We start from the raw sequence: 20,925 nt of genomic DNA, 5'->3' as shown, positions 1-20,925 counted from the left end.
GACCAGGCATTGAACCTGTGCCCCTTGCACTGGAATCACAAAATGTTAAACACTGGACCTTCAGGGAAGTCCTAAAATGATCTAATTTTATAGATACTGAGTTTTATAGATAATTCTGGCAAATATCTATTCCAAACCTAATAGTAAAAAGATATACATGTAAACTGATTTTTGAAAATTAATGATCACATTTTTTTTTTTCGTTTGTAGAGATTAAATGCCCTAGCTGCAATAGTCCGAGGCACTCTTCCTAAATTACACAGAAACATCATAACTGCCTTAATTACTATTGATGTACATGCAAGAGACATAGTCACTGAACTTGTTCAAGCCAAGGTAACTGTTTCATTCAAATAAAATCGTATGTTTCTTTCTAAAATTAATGCATCTACCAAGTGTATCATTGTCATCACTTATGTAGGTGGAGGTGGTTGACTCCTTTGACTGGCAGAGACAGCTGCGCTATTACTGGGATGTAGACCTGGACAATTGTGTGGCGAGGATGGCGCTCTCTCAGTACACCTATGGCTATGAGTATTTAGGTGCATGCCCAAGATTAGTTATTACTCCTCTCACGGTAAGTTACTGACCATTAGGTTCATGACTGCTTTTGTTCCCCACCAAAATAGTTCTGGAACATTTCTCAGATTAAACCTTGAAAGAATTTGCTGTGAATACATTTTTGTATAGCAGATTTATTTACTTTATTTGACCATGTGCCTGAATTTTTTAGTATATTTCAGTTGCTGTAGAACCTTTCATGAGTGAAGTAAGTCAGAAAGAGAAAAACAAATATTATATATTAATGAATATATATAGCATCTAGAAGAAAATGGTACTGATGAACCTACTTGCAGGGCAGGAATAGAGAAGCAGATATAGAGAATGGACTTGTAGACCCAGGGAGGGAAGAAAGGGTGGGGTGAATTGAGAAAGTAGCATTGACAGACATTTTACTGTGTGTATGGAGAAGGCAATGGCACCCTACTCCAGTACTCCTATGTGGAAAAGCCCATGGACGGAGGAGCCTGGTAGACTGCAGTCCATGGGGTCGCTAAGAGTTGGACACGACTGAGCGGCTTCACTTTCACTTTTCACATTCATGCATTGGAGAAGGAAATGGCAACCCACTCCAGTATTCTTGCCTGGATAATCCCAGGGATAGGGGAGCTTGGTGGGCTGCCATCTATGGGGTCGCACAGAATCAGACACGACTGAAGTGACTTAGCTTTAGCTTACTGTGTGTAAAACATAGCTAGTGGGAAGCTGCTGTATAGCACAGGGAACTCAACTTGTTGCTCTGTGATGGTCTAGATGGGGAGGGGTGGGATAAGGAGGTGGGTGAGAGGGAGGCTCAAGAAGAAGGATATTAGTTATGACTAATTCACATTGTCATACAGCAGAAATCAACATGACATTGTAAAGCAATTATCCTCCACTTAAAAATATATTGGGTAGAGAGGGAGGTGGGAGGGGGGATCAGGATGGGGAATACATGTAACTCCATGGCTGATTCATGTCAAAGTATGACAAAACCCACTACAATAGTGTAAAGTAATTAGCCTCCAACTAATAAAAATAAATGAAATAAAATAAAATAAAATAAAATCCTCCGTAATAAAAATATATATATATATATTTTTTTTTTTTTAAATAGGTAATGACCCTCCTACTATAGAAAGTACTTTCAAATTTGTGGCCAGTGTCAGTTGCCTTCAATAATGACAATTTATCCATTTCTTCAGGATCGCTGCTACCTTTGCCTCATGGGGGCTTTGCAGCTGGACCTGGGAGGCGCACCAGCTGGTCCTGCTGGAACTGGGAAAACGGAGACCACCAAAGACCTCGCAAAAGCCCTTGCCATCCAGTGTGTGGTCTTTAACTGCTCTGATGGTTTGGACTACAAGGTACAGTCTTGGCATATGAACGCTAACATTAAGTGCTTCACGTGGCTTTCTCTGTTTGCAGTGTGACACAGCAAAAGGAGAAAAAGGAGTGATGGCAAACTGGGGAAAACTAGTGGGGACAGGAATGATTAAAGTGGAGTAAATAGAGCAAGGGAGAGTAGTCAACACAAGGCAGTCTGGGTGGGCCAGGTAGGAATCAAGGCCAGGATTTGTCAAATGGTGGCAAAAATGAGGTGTAAGACAGACTAGCAAGGAAATCTAGGAACAAGGAATAAGCTTACATGAAGAGAAGAGTAGGGACTTCCCTGGTGGTCCAGGGGCTAAGACTCTGTACTCCCTATGCAAGGGGCCCTGGGTTTGATCCCTGGTCAGGGAACTAGACCCCACGTGCCACAACTAAGATCCGGTGTAGCCAAATAAATAAATTAATATTAAAAGAGAGATGAGCAATTCAGAATTGTGTATTAAAAATGAAATGCATAGGAGGTGAGAATTCAGGGAAAGATTTTTTCATTGAGTAGTTATCAAACTTTTTGATCACAGGACCTTTTTACACTCTTAAAAATTATTGAGCCTCCAAAGAGTGTTTGTTTATATGTATGGGTCATACCTGTTGATATTTTCCATGTTATAAGTTAAAATTGATGCATCTTAAATATTTATCTGTTTTAAAATAACCATAATCAATTATTTACATCTTAGCATAAACACATATTTTGAGAAAAATAACCATTTTTCAAAACAAAAAATTTAGTGAGAAGAGTGACACTATTTTATATATTTTAAAATCTCTTGTTTGGTATAATGGAATATGGCCAGATTCCCATATCTGTTTCTGCATCAACTCTTTTGAGATATGTTATTTTGATTGAGTATTTGAAGAGAAATCTAGTCTTACACAGATATACACACTAAAAGAGAGGAATAGGTTAATAGCTTCTTCAGATAACTGCTGATATTCTTCTTTGAAACTATACCAAAATTTGACAAGTGGCAGTTTCTTAAAGATTATTTGTGATGTGGGAACTGAAACAACATCAATAACTTTTTCATACTCTGCTCTCTCCTGAGAGAATGAGACTGAAAAGGCAAATAAAATTTTAGCATTATAATGAGTCCTTTGACCTCACAGACCCCCTAAAAGAAACTCTGGGACTTGCATGGCTCCCCAGATGACACTTTAGAAACTGCTGTTTTAGCATGTTAATGTCTAATTTGGAGAGTTGTACATCCCTTGAAGGGTGTGGAGCAGAGATCCTCAACCTTTGGGCCATGGACTGGTACCCACCAGCCGTGGCATTAGATTAGAAATTAAGTGTACCATAAATGTAATGTGTTTGAATTGTCCTGAAACCATCCCCCCTCCCCAGTCTATGGAAAAATTGTCTTCTACTAAATCCATCTCTTGTACCAAAAAGGTTGGGGACCACTGGTGTAGAGGACCTTCAGAAAAAGACAAAGGTCATTCCTGGGAACTTCCCAACTTCCCAGTCAGACACGGGGGTGGAGAAAGATTTCTCAGTGTGGAGGAAACACTGTGCCACCTCCACCTTTTCCATCCCAATAGGGCTGGTGGATGTGGATGCCTCTTCCAGGAGCAGAAACAAGAGAAGGACAAACCAGCTGTCAGTTCCCACACAGAAGTGGCTGACAACAGAAGCAGTTACTGACATTAAACATTAGTCCTCTTGTGGACTTTAGGAAGCATACATGAAGGGAAAGAGCTTCCGGTGTGCCCCAAATATATTAGCATTGAGTTCTGAAACTAGGGGAACCTGTATGTCATGCTAAAATGGCCTAGGGAATAAAATTAAGTCCCTTTTTAAAGTAATAAAATTAAGTGATTCTAAGAGAGAGCTCTGTGGGAACCCACCTTTATTGAAAAATGTCTTTCTCCCCTTTTTGGAGTCCTACTTCTCATGCTTACTTCAGCAGGTAGTAACTTCAGGTGGTTAACAGAGGTGGTACAGACCGCATAGCATCACCCCAGTGGAGACATGTTTCATTTTCTTCTTTTTGTCTCCTGTTGGCCATCAGTCCTTATATACCATTGAAAGCTCTTCCATGAGCAGGTTGTGACTGGATGACCAACATCATTGTGAGCTTTCTGTCCTCTGTCCCCTGGTCGGGGAATTAAGATCCTACAAGCTGCTCAGCCAAAAAAGAATGCCAGCTTGGTCTTTAGTTGTTCCGTTGTTCAGTCCATCTATTTCACTTTGGTAATCTAGGCTGTATTATAGTTAAGTTCCAAGGATTGTTTCTTATTTCTGACTCTTTCTTTTTAGAGTATCTTGTTTTGCTATAGTAATGCAATTTCCTCTAAAATCTCTCTGAGGATTCCATTTGAACTTTTAAATTTTTTCTATTTTCCCCCAGATTACCTCCATTTTCTTCAGAGTTGCTTATTTTGTTTATTTTTCTCCTCTCTTTCTTGATGTTGATTTTTCTTAAACGTCTGTTGGTCTTTACTTATTAGTCCATAAGCATGGATGGGGGACTGAGTTGATCATTTAGAATAACTTGTTTCACCCCTGCTTTCAATGAAAGAGCTCCTGTGATCTCTTGTGAGAGTGTAAGATATTTGACTGGCAGGCTTCACCATAGAGTATGTGGGCATGGGCAGCCAGGAAGCCAGAAACCTTTTATAAATACCAAAATAATAAGGATTTTTTTCTACAGTAGTAGAATTCAGTGGGTTTCGCTCATGGATGGAGCTGTCTGTCCTTTTGACTCTCAATTGAGTAACGTGAAGGTCTGAAGTTATCTGTATTTTCTTTTCTCTGCTTTCGTTATCTCCCAAGTATGTCTTCTCCCAGTATCTCCTAATGTCTCCCAAAGACAGATCTCCCCCTTTCTCAACAAGGCAGTCCTTGGGTATTATGCTGGAGAGAAAATTCAGCAATGCCAGCCTCAAGAGCCCTGTTTACTCTACTTGAAATGAGAAGAGAGAAGCACAGAGAAAGGAAGGGCCCACAAACCTGATCACTGCAAGTACTCACCTTTGACTAATTTCCAAGGATTGCCCTGGGACCTTGTCTGCTTTCCTTGCATGTGTTGCTGATGGGTTCAGAGTTTCTTGGAGACTTTCCTGAAGGGTAGTTCTTCCTTCCTTCTGGCTTGGGCTGAATTCTGCCCTTCTCAGCTGAGTAATCGGTATTTATGAACTTTCCATCTTCCAGGATATTTTTTCAAAACTTGCTTTCTGCTGCTGGTTTTCCTTTCCATTTTGTTTTTATCAGGTAGGTGCAGGTAAAAATGCAGACACAGAAGTGGAGAGAGTTCTGTCTTTCATACATGGTCATTTCAGAGAAAGGGATGTTATCCCTATGTGCTCCATTGACCACCTTGAAACAAAAAAACATTAGCTCTATTTTTAAAGAGATAGAGATATGGTATGATGCAATATTTGTACTAATGCTTAACCCAAAATTCAAGTCTCTAAAGGAACTTTCCTCTGTAGATAGCCACAGGTATGTATTCATTCTCCTGAACCACTAGGATTCTGCTGTAGAAGAAATTAACCACCATTACATTACCCTGTGTATGGGCTTCCCACGTGGCACTGGTAGTAAAGAAGCTGCCTACCAATGCAGAAGATGTAAGAGATGTGGGTTTGATCCCTGGATCAGGAAGATCCCCTGGAGGAGGATCTTCCACAGCAATCCACTCCAGTATTCTTGCCTGGAGAATCCCATGGACAGAGGAGCCTGGTGGGCTACAGTCCATGGGGTCGCAAAGAGTCAGACACTGCTGGAGCAACTTAGCATGCTCAAGTGACTGTGCTTCTGCTCAGCTGTTCCTGCATGTTGCCTGCCATGTGTAGTACCTGGTAAAGATGATGAAAGTTTCCATCAGCAAAGTTTTCAAGGTTTTCTTAAGTATGTCTATTCTATCTGTCAGTTTCTTTGAGAATCTGTATTTACATAGGTGAATGAGGATTATGAAAAAGTAGGTCAGATTGTCATTTTATTTAAAAATAAAAATAAGTTGCAAATCATTCAGAGAGCGGCAAAAAGATATTTCCTCCAAGAAAAAGGTGTTAACATCTGTCATGGCCCAGGAGTCACACAAACCTATTGCTTGTTTGCAGATACTACCTCTTGTCTTCTTAATACCTCAGCTCAGAATTTAACTTTGGGAGAAGTTCAACTCTACACTACAGAGCTGAGTGGCATTCTTTTGATTTCAGATGATGGGGCGCTTCTTCAGTGGTCTGGCGCAGTCAGGAGCCTGGTGCTGCTTTGATGAATTTAATAGGATTGACATAGAAGTTTTGTCCGTCATTGCTCAGCAGCTCATTACCATCAGGAATGCCAAAGCTGCAAAGGTAAGGGGCTGGGCATAGATATCATGTTTCTAGTCCGTAGATATCATGTTTCTTAAGTCTGTAGTATTCTTGCCTAGAAAATATCATGGACAGAAGAGCCTGGTGGGCTATAGTCCATGGGGTCGCAAAAGAGTCAGACGCAACTTAGCAACTAAAGAACAAGAAGTTCATAATGAACTTGCATCATGTTGCATTTTAGGAAGGACAGTGCCAACTTCAGCCTCTCTAGTCCATGTTTCCAGTGTCATTGGTGAGTACTGCAGCAGTGGAACTGAGTTGGGTGAATTAATTGCTCATCCAGGCAACACAATAAACAACTGTATGGCAGACACTGTGCTGGGACCTAGGGATATAGAGTTGGTGAGACTCAGTCTGTGCTTTCATGTAACCCTCTTATTCTTTGCTCCCCCAACACACACACACACACATGCATGCTTGTACTCCCTTGTTCTTCTGTCCTCCACCTCTTATTTTCCTCTTATTTTTCTTGTTCTTGCCTTTGACATTGACTTCTCTGCTCTATTTCTCTAATTCTGCCTCTTCTGGGCTCCACTGCCTTCCTCATGGCCCCAGTCTCAGCCTGTTGCTGGTTAAAAAAAAATGAGAGAGGGATCCTGGGGGACCCAAAGGGGCCTTGAGTCTCCAGAAGTCACTGGACTGGAAAAGCCAAGAAGTGTAGGGACAGATGAAGATATTAGGGTGGCTTCAGTATTTCAAATCTGTTTTAGCCCCTTTGAGCATGTTCCTGAAGAAGGATTTTGTACTGGAAAAGTGATGGCAGTGAAGGGCAGGACCAAGCCCCCCACCATCCTGTTTTGTTGACCTTGCAAAATTAAGGTCATGAGGGCACCAAAGGGCAGGCGGGTATTCAGCCAGTACAAACCAGAACAACCTTGCGAGTTGTTTGATTTTTTTTAATTATTTTATTTTAGTTTATTATTTATTCATTTATTTTATTATGACCGGGCCAAGAAAGAGGAAACACTTGGGGCAAGGCAGGGGCAAGGAGGCAGACAGCAGGAAGTACTTAGCCCAGAAGAGAGGGAGAGTGAGTAGGACAGAATCAGGAGGAAAACATTCCCAACAATAGGATTCAGTAGTTTTTGCTTGAATACACATCACACAAGTTTTGTACTCGAGTAGTAATTATGGGGAAGAATTTACAAATATCTGGAGAAGTGTTAACTTATATCTTCTCTTTCTTTTCAACAGCTCTCTAGATTCATGTTTGAGGGGCGAGAAATAAAGTTGGTTATGACTTGTGCAGCCTTCATCACAATGAATCCTGGATATGCAGGCAGAACAGAATTGCCAGATAATTTGAAAGCCCTATTTAGACCCTTTGCAATGATGGTTCCAAATTATGCCTTGATTGCAGAGGTGAGCTTCACATTATAAAGCAGCAAAACTTTAGGCTTGTTTCTTTTATTTAGTATTTGATTTCTGTCATGGTAGAAAGTTTCCATTATGAATGTACTCTGGCCAAGGTTACACAGTATTGTTTCCTCTTAAGTGTGTAGATATGATTGTTACCACTTAGAATGTTGTGTGTGTGTTTGTGTGTGTGTGTAACTGCTATATCCCCAAAGTCCAGTTTGCCATCTGGAATATTTTAAGCCCTGAAAACTGGAATAAATAAATAAATGAACTTAATTAGCCATTTCATTGAAATTTATCAATTTGTCTCTAGGAATTAAAATGTCTAGATTACCCTTAAAAGGCTATATTATTCTCACTTCTCTTGCTGCATTATTTTCTTAATTAGAGTCAAGGGGTGTTGAGTAGAAACAATACCAATCACTAATGATGAAAGACAATGATTTGTTTCTAGTTTGTATCAATATAGTAAAAAGAAAAAATAGCCATCATTAATAAGTTAATTATTTATGTTTGTATTTGTTTCTTCTCTATCTAGGAACCTTTCTATTTAAACTGGTTTTTTTTTTTTGTTTGTTTGTTTCTTCATACTAGCTAATAACCAGTGAATTTAAATCTTAAATGTATTTTTCTTGACACTTTTTACTGAGGTATAATTTACATATAGTAAAGTGCACAGATCATAAGGGTAAACTGAGTGAATCCTTACATACGTATTCACCTGTGTGATCACCAAGACCAAGATATAGGATATTTTCAAGACTCTGGAAGGCCCTTCATGCTCAGTGTTCACAAGGGACACCACCTCTTTTAGAATGGAGTTTCTCAGAAAGCACATGTTACTCCCATGGCTAGTAAATTTCTGACAACAGCTAATTTAAAATATTCCTCTAAATGAAGTAAAAGTAACTTCCCAAGAATAGACCATGCCAAATCCTATAATTAGAAAAATTACAACTTTTAATAGTATTAATATAATGCCTACAGCATCTCATGAGTCCTACAGTGCCCCTGTGGGTAAGATGGGGTGCTGGGCAGCTAAGACAGTGGCGTCTTCTCTCTAGACCCTCTGAGGACAGGACAGTAAATGACTTGCTCATTGTCCAAAGCTGATAGGGGAAAAACACAGGCTTGAAACTCAGTCCAACATCATATTCACACCTCCTGTTCTGTCCTATTGTTAAATTACTCAGTAATCAATTGGAGAAATTTAAAAATCCAGTCTCCTGAATGCTGTTCCTATTGTTGTTACAGATCAAATGAATCAGGGTTTGTTGTCAATAAGTATTTTTAATCACCTTCAGTGCCCAGAGTACTGTGTTAATAGGTCGTGATAGAGCAATGAGCAAAACAGACACCAGCATGCAGTCTCAGCATCACCTCAGATCTCATTCTGAGGCCAACTGCAGCGACTCAAGTAGATTATGCATTGAAAGAAGGGTCCACACACCCCTCCACGATCATCATTGGTTTATATAACCAAGAGCGCACAAACTTGTCAGAGGCATGGTGCCCTCCTAGGGCAGGAAAGAGGCTGCACATTTTTGTATAGCTTTCCTTGACTGTCAGGGAGCCTAAATAGAGGGCATCACTGACTCATCCCTGACTCAGATCAGGGAAGTTCAAGTCTTGCTTTTATACTCAGGCTCACAACACCATCCAGACTTTATGATGTGAATGTTTCACACTGGGCTCTGCAGCTACTCAAACCAAACATAACAAGACCATATCTTCATCTATAGAAAGAAAGCAGAATCAATTCTCAGACATCCATATGTAATATCCACACCACTCTAGCAGAAAGTGAAAAAGAACTAAAGAGACTCTTGATGAAAGTGAAAGAGGAGAGTGGGGGAAAAAACTGGCTTAAAACTCTACATTCAAAAAACTAAAATCATGGCATTTGGTCCCATCACTTCATGGCAAATAGATGGGGAAACAATGGAGACAGTGAGAGACTTTATTTTCTTGGGCTCCAGATTCACTGCAGATGGTGACTGCAGCCAGGCAATTAAAAGACACTGGTTCCTTGGGAGAAAAGCTATGACAAACCTAGCACAGCATATTAAAAAGTAGTCAAAGCTATGGTTTTTCCATAGTCATGTACAGATATGAGAGTTGGACCATAAAGAAGTCTGAGTGCCAAAGAATTGATGTTTTTGAATTGTGGTGCTGGAGAAGAATCTTGAGAGTCCTGTGGACTGCAAGGAGATCAAACCAGTCAGTCCTAAAGGAAACAAATCCTGAATGTTCACTGGAAGGACTGATGCTGAAGCTGAAGCTCCAATACTTTGGCCACTTGATGTGAAGGATTGACTCATTGGAAAAGACCCTGATGTTGGGAAAGATTGAAGGCAGGAAGAGAAGGAGACGACAGAGGACCAGATGGTTGGATAGCATCACCGACTCAATGGACATGAGTTTGAGCAAGCTCTTGGAGATGGTGAAGGACAGGAAAGCTGGCATGCTTCAGTCCATGGGGTTGCAAAGAATTGGGCACAACTGAGTGACTGGACAACAACAACCACTTGTAGAGATCTAATATCTTAACTAGATTTTGAATACATTGGTATTATGCTACTGTGTTGTTATCAGTATAATATAATCAGGCATTGCATTTTATTTTTCCATTCTAGGTAATTCTATATTCTGAAGGATTTGAATCAAGTAAGATATTAGCAAGAAAAATGACCCAGATGTATAAACTTTGCAGTGAACAGCTCTCTCAGCAGGATCACTATGACTTTGGCATGAGAGCTGTAAAGTCTGTTCTGGTCATGGCTGGGTAAGAAACCAAAGTGGGCAAGAGTTGAGTTCCAAACTGTGTCACGCATTACTCATACATTTCATGAGTAATTCACAGATGGCTCTTAAAGCAACATGTTGTTGTTGTTCAGTAGCTAAGTCATGTTCAACTCTTTACACCCCCATGGACTGCAGCACACCAGTCTTCCCAGTCCTCCACTATGTCCTGGAGTTTGCTCAAGTTCGTGTCCATTGAGTCGGTGATTCTATCTAACCATATCATCCTCTGTTGTCCTCTTCTTTTACCTTCAGTCTTTCCCAGCAACATGATTAATAAATGTTAACTGCCACTGTTGTCATCATTCTTACCTTGACACCCCCCCTGCCACAGTGAAAGAGGGCATCTCTCTTCATCCCACAACAGTTCTTCCCTGTGAGAACCGACATAGCTGCCATTAAGCTTTGGCTAGCTTTTTTTTTTCACCTGTATGCATCCAATATAACGGGTTTCAGCATATTAAAGGCTTAACCACCATGAGCCAGGATGTGAAAGTGAAAGTAAAGGTCACTCAGTCATGTCCAACTCTTTGTGACCCCATGGACAGTAGCCTACCAGGCTTCTCTGATGTATTCAGAGAGCTATCAATTCAGGTTGGATAAAGTCTGGATTGATAGGAGGTCCTTGAGAAAATGTCCTTATCATTTTCCTCAATGCAAAGCAGCCTGTGCCTGACTTGTCCATGTGCTGTTTTGGAGATGGACGCTGGGCATGCCAGGAAAATTGTCCCATCCTTCCCGTAGGAATTGGCAGTGGGGTGCCCTCCACAGCTTTCTGCAAGCAGAATCCCTAGCCCAGAGATTTAGAAAATCATGTTCAACATTATGTACTTGCAACATCATCTGAATTATTCCTTTAAATTTAGGTCTTTAAAAAGAGAGAACCCAGACCTCAGTGAAGATGTGGTGTTGATAAGAGCTTTGCGGGACTCTAACTTGCCAAAATTCCTAACAGATGATGCTATTCTATTCAGGTAAATGTCTAGGTGTTACAGAGAAAACATAGCTACTGAGTAAAGGTGAAGGATAGTTTATCTTCAAACATGTCAGTCTCTAGCAAGGTATTATCTTTTCTATAGATACTTTTTGCAATTTTCAAAATGCTAGTTTCAAATAAAGATACTAAAGTTTTAGCATCAATCCAATCATTTATTTTTTCAACATATTGACCACCAAACTGCATGCTATGCAAATTAGCATTTGGTTACAAATTCCTGACCTAAGAGAAGTTCCACACTCAAAATAAGAGAATTTCCACACTCAAAAGAAGTAGATTGAGGTCTCAACACAAATGTGATTGCTTTTATCTATTTCTATTTCTAGTTTCATTACTAAGTTTTATGTTTATTCAAGTCATATATGTATGTGGTTTTAAAAATGAAATGCTGTTTTAAGTTACTCTCAGGGAAAACAATAGTTTCCTGCCCTTTACCAACTCCCACTTCCTAAAGACAATAACTTTTTAATTCATCTATTCATCCCTTCATTTTCCTATTTCTATCCATATCTTTTGGTACCATATTTGTGTTATTTCATGACTTTTCAGTTTTAGATGTTATTAAGTTACTAACAGAGAGATGAAGATATGGACACACTTCTCTCCTCACCAACCTATCCTCTATGGGTAGTCATGTGACAATATAACCAGAGCTAGATATACAGGATTTCCGTAATTTATTTTAGAGATATAAATATTACCCAAAGCGGAGCCATCTTTCCCTTATTATTAAAGTACCTTGCTTCTTATTTTTCCTGCATTTATTATTTATCTTAATTTTTGTTTTTTATTCCTTCACCAACTTTTCTATACCTCTATCACTAATTCATTTCAAAATTCTGCCAGAGTATAAATCTCCTAAAAACAAAAACGACCTTCAGTCATACACATCTGTCATCCTGGGATGTATATTTACGACCTTACTGGGGATCCTCTTTGCCTTGTCCACCATCAGATCCCCTGATTGCCAGAATATGTGTCTTTGCACTTTTGGCAGAACACAATGATGAAAATTCCTGTATATTAATGATTGTACACTTATGATATTGCTATAAGTGAGATTCTAGGAAGTACATTCCTGAGATCATGGGGTATGGACATTTTAAATTTAGATAGATCCTATAAGGATGTCCTCCAAAGGCATTTTACATTTAAAGATACAGATTTATGAAAATATGCATTTCTTTTATATGTTTTAGAGAGAGATACCAAAATAGTAGCCTATTTTTATACATTATTTTCTTAGTACCACTGAGCATCATTTTTTCTGTTCATCAGTCATTTATATTTATTATTCTTAGAACATTATTCTCTTGTACTCTTTTACTTAGCAATTTGTGAGAAATCATGAACTTTATCTGGTAAAACATTGGAAATATTTCTCTAAGTATATAATTCACTCTAAGTTACGTTTAAAGCCTCTTACCTCACAGAAGTTTGATTTTTCCTTGTGTGTTTTTATTTTTTCGCTTTACCAACTGTTTTAAAGTTATAGAATTTTTATCTTTTTGAGACAGACTTTCTTAACACAGTACTATAAATTCACTTCTTATATTTTCTTTTTGTATTTTTTCCTTGCTCTTTTTTATTGAAGTATAATTGATTTACAATATTGTATTAATTTCAGGTGTATAGCATAGTGATTGAATATTTTATAGATTACACTTCATTTGAAGTTATTATAAAATGTTGGCTATACTCTGTGTGCTGAAAAATATATTCTTTAGCTTCTTTATTTTATACATAGTAGTTTATACTTCTTCATCCACTACCCCTATCTTGCCCCTCCCACTTCCCTCTCACCACTGGTAACCACTAGTTTGTTCTCTATATCTGTGAGTTTATTTCTTTTGTTATATTCACTAGTTTGTTTTATTTTTTAGATTCCACATACAAGTAATAACAGATTATTTGTCTTTCTCTGTCTAACTTATTTCACTAAGCATAATACTCTCCAGGTTCACCCATATTTTTTCAAATGGCAAAATTTCATTTTTTATGGCTGAATAATATTCCAACATATATACCATACATACATTCTTTATCCATCTGCCTGTTGGTCGACTCTTTGGTTGCTTCCATACCTTGGTTATTGTAATAATTCTTGATAATGCTGCTATAAATATAAGGCTTCATATGTCTTTTCAAATTAGTGTTTTCATTTTCTTCAAATACATATCCAAGAGTGGAATTATTGGATAATATGGTAGTTATATTTTTAGTTTGTTAAGGACCCTCCATACTATTTTCCATAGTGGCTGCACCAGTTTACATTCCCACCAAAAGTTTACAGGGTTCCCTTTCCTCCATATCCTCACTAACATTTGTTATTTGTGGTCTTTTCATTGATAGCCATTCTGACAGGTGTGAGGTGATATCTCATTGTGGCTTAGATTTTCATTCTCTGATAATTAGTGATATTGAGCATCTTTTCATGAGGCTGTTGGTCATCTGTATGTCTTTTTTGGAAAAATATCTCTTCAGTCTAATGCCCATTTTTTAACTGGGTTTGTTTGTTTTTGATATTGAGCTGTATGAGCCATTTATGTATTTTGAATATTAACCCCTCATCATTTGCAAATATTCTCTCATTCGGTAGGTTGTCCTTTCATTTTGTCAGTGGTTTCCTTTGCTGTGAAAAACTTCTAAATTTAAGTAGGTCCCATTTGTTTAATTTTGCTTTTGTTTCCTTTGCACAGGAGACCAATTCCAAAAAAATGTTGCTATAATTTGTGTCAAAGAGTATTCTGCCTATGTTTTCTTCTCAGAGTTTAATGGTTTCTAGTCTTACATTTATGTCTTTAATCTGTTTTTAGTTCATTTTTATATGGTGTGAGAAAATGTTCTAATTTTATTGTTTTACATGCAACTGCCCAGTTTTGCCTGCACCACTTATTGAAGAGACTATCTTTTCTCCCTTATATATTCTTGCCTCCTTTGTCATAGATTAACTGAACATAAGTGCATGGGTTTATTTTTGAGCTCTCTATTCTGTTTCACTGATCTATGAGTTTGTTTTGGGGCCAGTACCATACTGTTTTGATTACTATCATTTTTTAGCATAGTTGGAAGTCAAGGAGTGTGATAACTCCAGTTTTTTTCTTCTTTATCAAGATTATTGTTGGCTATTTGGAGTCTTTTATATTTCCATACAAATTTTAAAACTACTGTTCTATTTATGTGAAAAATTGCCATTGGTATTCTGAGAGAGATTGCGCTGAATCTATAGGGTAGATGATCATTTTGACAATATTGATTCTTCCAATTCATGAACATGGTATATCTTTCCATCTGTTTGTGCCTTTCAGTTTCTCTCCTCTGTTTCTTATAGTTTTCTGAGTATAGGTCTTTTACTTTTGTAGGCAAGTTTATCCCTAGATATTTTATGCTTTTTCATGTAAATGTAAATGAGACTGTTTACATAATTCTATTTCTGATAGGTTGTTGTTAGTGTATAGAAATGCAACATGTTTCTGTATGCTAATTTTGTATCCTGCAACCTTACCAAATTCGTTGATGAGTTCTAGTAGATTTTTTGTGACATCTTTAGGATTTTCTATGTAAAATATGATGTCATCTGCAAAAAGTGGCAGTTTTACTTCTTCCTTTCTAATCTGGGTTGCTTTTATTTCTTTTTCATATCTGATTGCTGTGACAAGGATGTCCAATACTATGTAGAATAGAAGTGACAGGAGTGGGCATACTTATCTTGGTCTGATTTTAAAGGAAAAGTTTTCAGCTTTTTGTCACTGGGTATAATGTTAGCTTTGGGTTTGTCATAAGTGGCGTTCATTATGCTGAATTATGTTCCTTCTATATGAAGTTTCTTGAAAGTTTTTATCATGAATGGATTTTGTATTTTGTTAATTGCTTTTTCTGTGACTGCTGGGATGATCATGTGATTTTTATTTTTCGTTTTGTTAATGTGGTGTATCACGTTGATTGAATTGCAAATATTGAACCATTCTTGCACCCCTGAAATAAATTCAACTTGGTCTTTGCTGTATCATTGTTGAGAATTTTTGCATGTATAGTATCAGAGACATTGACCTGTAATTTTCTCTCTGGCTAGAGCCGGAGCCAGATGTGAGCCATGGCTTGTCCTGTTCTCAGTGGTCAACACTGCCCTATTGGAGCAGGGGCAGGTCCCAAGATACTGGAGCAGAAGCCCTGAGGGTTGGGTCTGAGCTGGTTCTCTTCCAAGTGTGTCATCTACCTCCCCCAGCATCAGTACCTTTACTCTAGAGGAGCAGTGATGTAGTAAGAGGGGCCAGACTGGGTGCCAAGTGCAGGCTGGGGCAAGCACTGGGGTAGTCCCAGCACATCAGAGCTCTAGAACACTCCCAAACCACTGCCTCCAAGAGCTCCAGTAATAGCCATCCTCGCCCTACTCAGATTCAGTGCTGGATCCAAGCCTACTCCTTCCCTCTAACTGTGCACTCTCCTTAGACATAGCACCCTTCACCCTAGTGGGGAGCTGTGCTAGAACAGGCAGTTCTGTGGCAGGTGCTCATTGTCAGCTGGGGCGCAAAGTCAAGGGTGAGGATTGTGGGAAACAGCGTAGAGCCCTAGGCAGTTTCATTTTGTTTCCTCTCTTGCTCTTAGAATAAACAACCACTTTTCACAAGTGGGATATAGGTTTCTTACAGCTCTGCTGTTAGTTTCACTGGCTTTCAAATCAGCTAAGAGGCTTGTCTTCCCAGTATCAGCTCCCAGGACGGCAGTGCCCAATGTGGTTCAAACCCCTCACTCTCCAGGGAGGATCTCCAAGCCCATGTAAGCCCCCTCCTCTTGTGTGTCCCCTCCAACAGGCACAGATACCAACCTGATTGCTTCTTTCTCTTCCCTTCCTACCCAACTCTTTGTGAATCTTTCTTTGTAATCTTGGTTGTAGAAGAGTCTTTCTGCAAGTCTCCAGTCTGTCTTTGTGAGAGTTGCTTCACATGTAGATGTATTTTTGATGTGTTTGTGGAAGGAAGTGAGCTCAACATCCTCGTACTCCATCATCTTGATCTCCCCCATCTTGTACTTTTCTTGTCATTTTATGTTAAATTCTTTACTGCTTCTCGAACTTTTTTTGTGTATGTAAGAGTTTCACTTCTTTTTTACCCATACAGCCATTTGGTTTCCTATTGAAATAGTCCATTTTTTCCTTTACTCCCTTTTTTAGATAGTACTGGTTTTCTATTTCCATTTCCATCTCTTTTTTCTAAATATTTATATACCATTATAAATATGGACAGGGAGGCCTGGTGTACTGTGATTCATGGGGTTGCAAAGAGTTGGACACAACTGAGCAACTGAACTGAACTGAACTGATAAGCACACATAAGTGCTTTTTGGGAAAAGTTGAGATATAAATATAATTTTTAAAATAAACTGACAAATCATTGCCTGTATGTTTGGTACTGTGCCATGTACTGTGTATAATACAAAAATGTAAGAAATGTTCTCTATCTCAAAAAGCTCCCGATATACTTAAGAACATTGGTCCACTGTACAAGGAACAAGCAAAATCATACAAAAATTAGAGAAATGATAGATTATGGTATAACACATAAGACAATGTAGCATTGTGTGTTTAGAAGAAAAGATAATGAGAAAAATAAGACCCTTGGTAATGTTTAAAAAATTATTTGTAACATGGGTGGATATCAATGGCCAGTGGTTCCTAATTGATTTTATTTTGTTTTTCCAGTGGAATCATATCTGACCTTTTTCCTGGAGTCCAAATTCCAGAACATGATTATGGTATATTGCAGTCAACAATTATAGATGTCATGAAGAAAAAGAATCTTCAGCCTGAAGCGTGTATGGTTAAAAAAGTGATACAGTTCTATGAAACAATGCTAGTAAGACATGGGGTAATGTTAGTTGGGCCAACAGGAGGTGGCAAGACCACAGTTTACCAAGTACTAGCAGAAACTTTAGGGAATTTGCAAAAACTTGGTGTAGAGAATCCCTTTTACCAACCAGTTAAAACATATGTTCTTAATCCTAAATCAATTACAATGGGTGAATTGTATGGTGAAGTTAATAACATAACCTTGGAATGGAAAGATGGTTTAATGGCACTAAGTGTCCGAGCGGCTGTGAATGATACTTCAGAAGATCATAAATGGATCGTCAGTGATGGGCCAGTAGACGCTCTTTGGATTGAAAATATGAATACGGTGCTGGATGATAACAAGATGCTTTGCTTGGCTAACAGTGAAAGGATTAAACTCACACCTCAAATCCACATGCTTTTTGAGGTAAATATATATTCCTTACTGTGGAGTGAAATCATTTGTTAGATTGGCATAACATCATTAATTTTTTTTCTCTTACTGATTTATCTTTGATTATCTGTAAGGCCTACCATGGTGTTTCATTTATACACTAAATATTTATCAAATTTTCCTTTTATAATAGATTTTCCATTCTGACAACCAGAGTCTCTCAAATGTTCCTATCTCTCTATAAATGGGAAATAAAATAAATTCTGTCCTCACCAGTACTTGTTTCTTTCCCTTTGGAGGTAGTTATATATATTAGTGTCTTTACATGATTTGAAATGCTTTCCAAGTTAAAAATAATTATTCCATTTAAGAAGAATAAGTCATCCCTCTGTGGTATGACTATTTGGTAATGGGATTAGAAAAGGAATGCAAGTCAAATACACTTTACAAAAATATTACAGAAGACACCACCCCTGCTGTGTTCATTCATCCAACATTAATTGAATACCTACTGTGTCCTAGGTATTAGGCTATGCATTGGATATAAGAATAAAAAAGGTAAGAAGGAAAAAGAAGGGAATAACTATGTATACCTTCCCATAAGAATTTGACAGCATCCATCTGTGCTGCTGTTAAGTCACTTTAGTCGTTTTCCAACTCTGTGCCACCTCATGGACTGTAGCTTGTCAGACTCCTCTGTCCATGGGATTCTCCAGGCATGAATACTGATACTGGAGTGGGCTGCCATCTCCTTCTCCAGTATCCTTCTATACTTACATATATATGTATGTATATTTCTCCTAATGCCTCATTTAACTTTTTCTCCATTTTAAATCACTTATAACTCTCTCACTCTCTTGCATGCAAAACCTAACAGTATGTTACCTTAAACTTTAAATGCGTGATTTATTAGCATTGAACTGGGAGGGGCAGGGAAGTATCACGTTAGCCATTTCTTATTCAACTTTTTCAAATTTTAGGTGCAAGATCTAAAGGTTGCCTCTCCTGCAACAGTCAGTAGATGTGGAATGGTGTTTGTGGATCCTGAAGAACTGAAGTGGATGCCTTATGTTAAAACCTGGATGCAGAGTGTTTCTAAAAAAGTAAGTGCAACTGGACACTCCCCACCCTTTCCATCTGTCAAGGCTCACCCTTCTCTCAGGAGCCCAGAGAGCAACTGGTTAAGCCCTCTCCCTTGAATTCTTGGGATCCTTCAAGGAGGCTGTATACTCCCCATAGCTGTCTTCATTATTTGTGATCTCAGCGCACCAGCCCACCTAGTCACTCTGGTTTCTGCCTACCCTGCCTTGCTCCTCCCCTACCCCCAACTGGGTTCTCTCACATACAAACAGAAACACTTCTTTTAGTTTCCCCAAACACAGGTAGAACAAGGAAAGGCATTTAAAAAAAAAAAAAGACTCTGCAGGAGGCTTGAGTTAATGAGGGGGAAGCACAACAAAGGAAAAGAACACTTAAATCCAGGCCAGGTCATTGTTTTTAGATTTTAGAAGCCCCCGCTGGCCACCTCATGCGAAGAGTTGACTCATTGGAAAAGACCCTGATGCTGGGAGGGATTGGGGGCAGGAGGAAAAGGGGACAACAGAAGATGAGATGGCTGGATGGCATCACCGACTCAATGGACATGAGTTTGAGTAAACTCTGGAGTTGGTGATGGACAGGGAGGCCTGGCGTGCTGCAGTCCATAGGGTTGCAAAGAGTCGGACACGACTGAGCGACTGAACTGAACGGAACTGAATGCCTCTGAGGGGCTTCCCTGGTGGCTCAGTGGTAAAGAGTCTGCCTACCACTGCAGGATGCACAAGAGACTCTGGTTTGATCCCTGAGTCAAGAAGATCCCATCTCGAAGGAGATGACAACCCCCTCCAGTGTTTTTGCCTGGGAAATCCCATGGATAGAGAAGCCTGGCAGGCTACAGTCCATGGGGGCACAAAGAGAGTCGGAGAGGACTTAGCAACTGCACAACCACAATGCCTCTGAGAGCCAGAAGGAAGAAAAAGCCAGTTTAGCTTCCCACTCAGCCTTGTTGTTGCTGTTGTTCAGTCGCTCAGTCGTGTCCGACTCTTTGCGACCCCATGAACTGCAGCACCCAGCCTTCCCTGTCCTTCATTATCTCCCAGAGTTTGCTGAAACTCATGTCCATTGAGTCAGTGATGCCATCCAACCATCTCATCTTCTGTCACCCTCTTCTCCTCTTGTCCTCAATCTTTCCCAGCATCATTTCTAATGAGTCAGCTCTTCACATCAGGTGGCCAAAGTATTGGAGCTTCAGCTTCAGCACCAGTCCTTCCAGTAAATATTCAGGGTTGATTTCCTTTAGGATTCACTGGTTTAATCTCACTATCCAAGAGATGCTCAAGAGTCTGCCAGCACCACTGTTCAAAAGCATCAATTCTTCAGCACTCAGTTCTCTTTATGGCCCAATCTCACATCCATACATGGCTACTGGAAAAACCATAGCTTCGACTCAATCTTAGGCCCCTTATCTAAGATGCGTTCTAACCTTAGAGGTAGGATTCCATCCAAAGTGAAGAAAAACTTTTATATTATTATTCAGATCAATGCAGTTCCATATTATCTTCTGTATCCTCTCCATTCTAAAATGGGATTTCTCTTTACCTTAATAAGGGCTTCCCAGGTGGCTCAGTGGTAAAGAATCTGCCTGCCAGTGCAGGAGATACAAGAGACTCCGGTTTGATCCCTGGGTTGGGAAGATCCCCTGGAGAAGGAAATGACAGCCCACTCCACTTAACTTAATAAGCAATCTTTTTAAATGTTTTTCCCCATCTCATCTCAATCGCCATTCTGAGAAAGCCATCTTCCTGCCTCTCCTTCTCCAAAGATGAGTCAGAGAACTATTGTTTTCCTCCCTCTTAGGCATCAACATTTTAAGAATATTGTGACCTACTCTCAGGGCACCTTACTTTTTTCCCCGTAATCAGCTTCTTAAAAAACACCTTTACTGAGGTATAATTGACATTTTTTGTTGGAGTATAGTTGCTTTACAATGTTTTTTTAGTTTCTGCTATACAGCAAAGTGAATTAGCCACTCATATACGTATATCCCCTCTTACTTGAATTTCCTTTCCTTTTAGCTCACTATAGAGCATTGAGCAGAGTTCCATGTGCTACACAGTTTATTCTCATGAGTTATCTATTTTATACATATTAGTGTATACATGTCAATCCCAATCTCCCAATCCATCCCGTACCCACCTTGGTATCCATATGTTTATTTGCTATGTTGGTGTCTCTATTTCTGCTTTGAAAATAAGT

The 20,925-nt window shown here is 39.1% G+C and overlaps 1 protein-coding gene across 1 annotated transcript in view; it reads left to right on the top strand.

Annotated features, from left to right (window-relative positions):
• Positions 1–20,925, top strand: part of DNAH6 (dynein axonemal heavy chain 6) — a 282,979-nt gene that overhangs the window by 107,853 nt on the left and 154,201 nt on the right. The window contains exons 27-35 of the mRNA XM_070479741.1: positions 211–336; positions 422–577; positions 1,746–1,907; positions 6,097–6,234; positions 7,447–7,614; positions 10,248–10,396; positions 11,280–11,387; positions 17,109–17,664; positions 18,612–18,734. Coding sequence (XP_070335842.1) covers positions 211–336; positions 422–577; positions 1,746–1,907; positions 6,097–6,234; positions 7,447–7,614; positions 10,248–10,396; positions 11,280–11,387; positions 17,109–17,664; positions 18,612–18,734 — 1,686 coding nt within the window. The remainder of the gene's footprint in view (positions 1–210; positions 337–421; positions 578–1,745; positions 1,908–6,096; positions 6,235–7,446; positions 7,615–10,247; positions 10,397–11,279; positions 11,388–17,108; positions 17,665–18,611; positions 18,735–20,925) is intronic.

Source organism: Odocoileus virginianus, chromosome 2, assembly GCF_023699985.2.
Source record: "Odocoileus virginianus isolate 20LAN1187 ecotype Illinois chromosome 2, Ovbor_1.2, whole genome shotgun sequence".
In the NCBI taxonomy this organism is placed as follows: Eukaryota; Metazoa; Chordata; class Mammalia; order Artiodactyla; family Cervidae; genus Odocoileus; species Odocoileus virginianus.
Note: the sequence above shows the minus strand (reverse complement) of the source record. Positions and strands in the feature narration are given on the sequence as shown.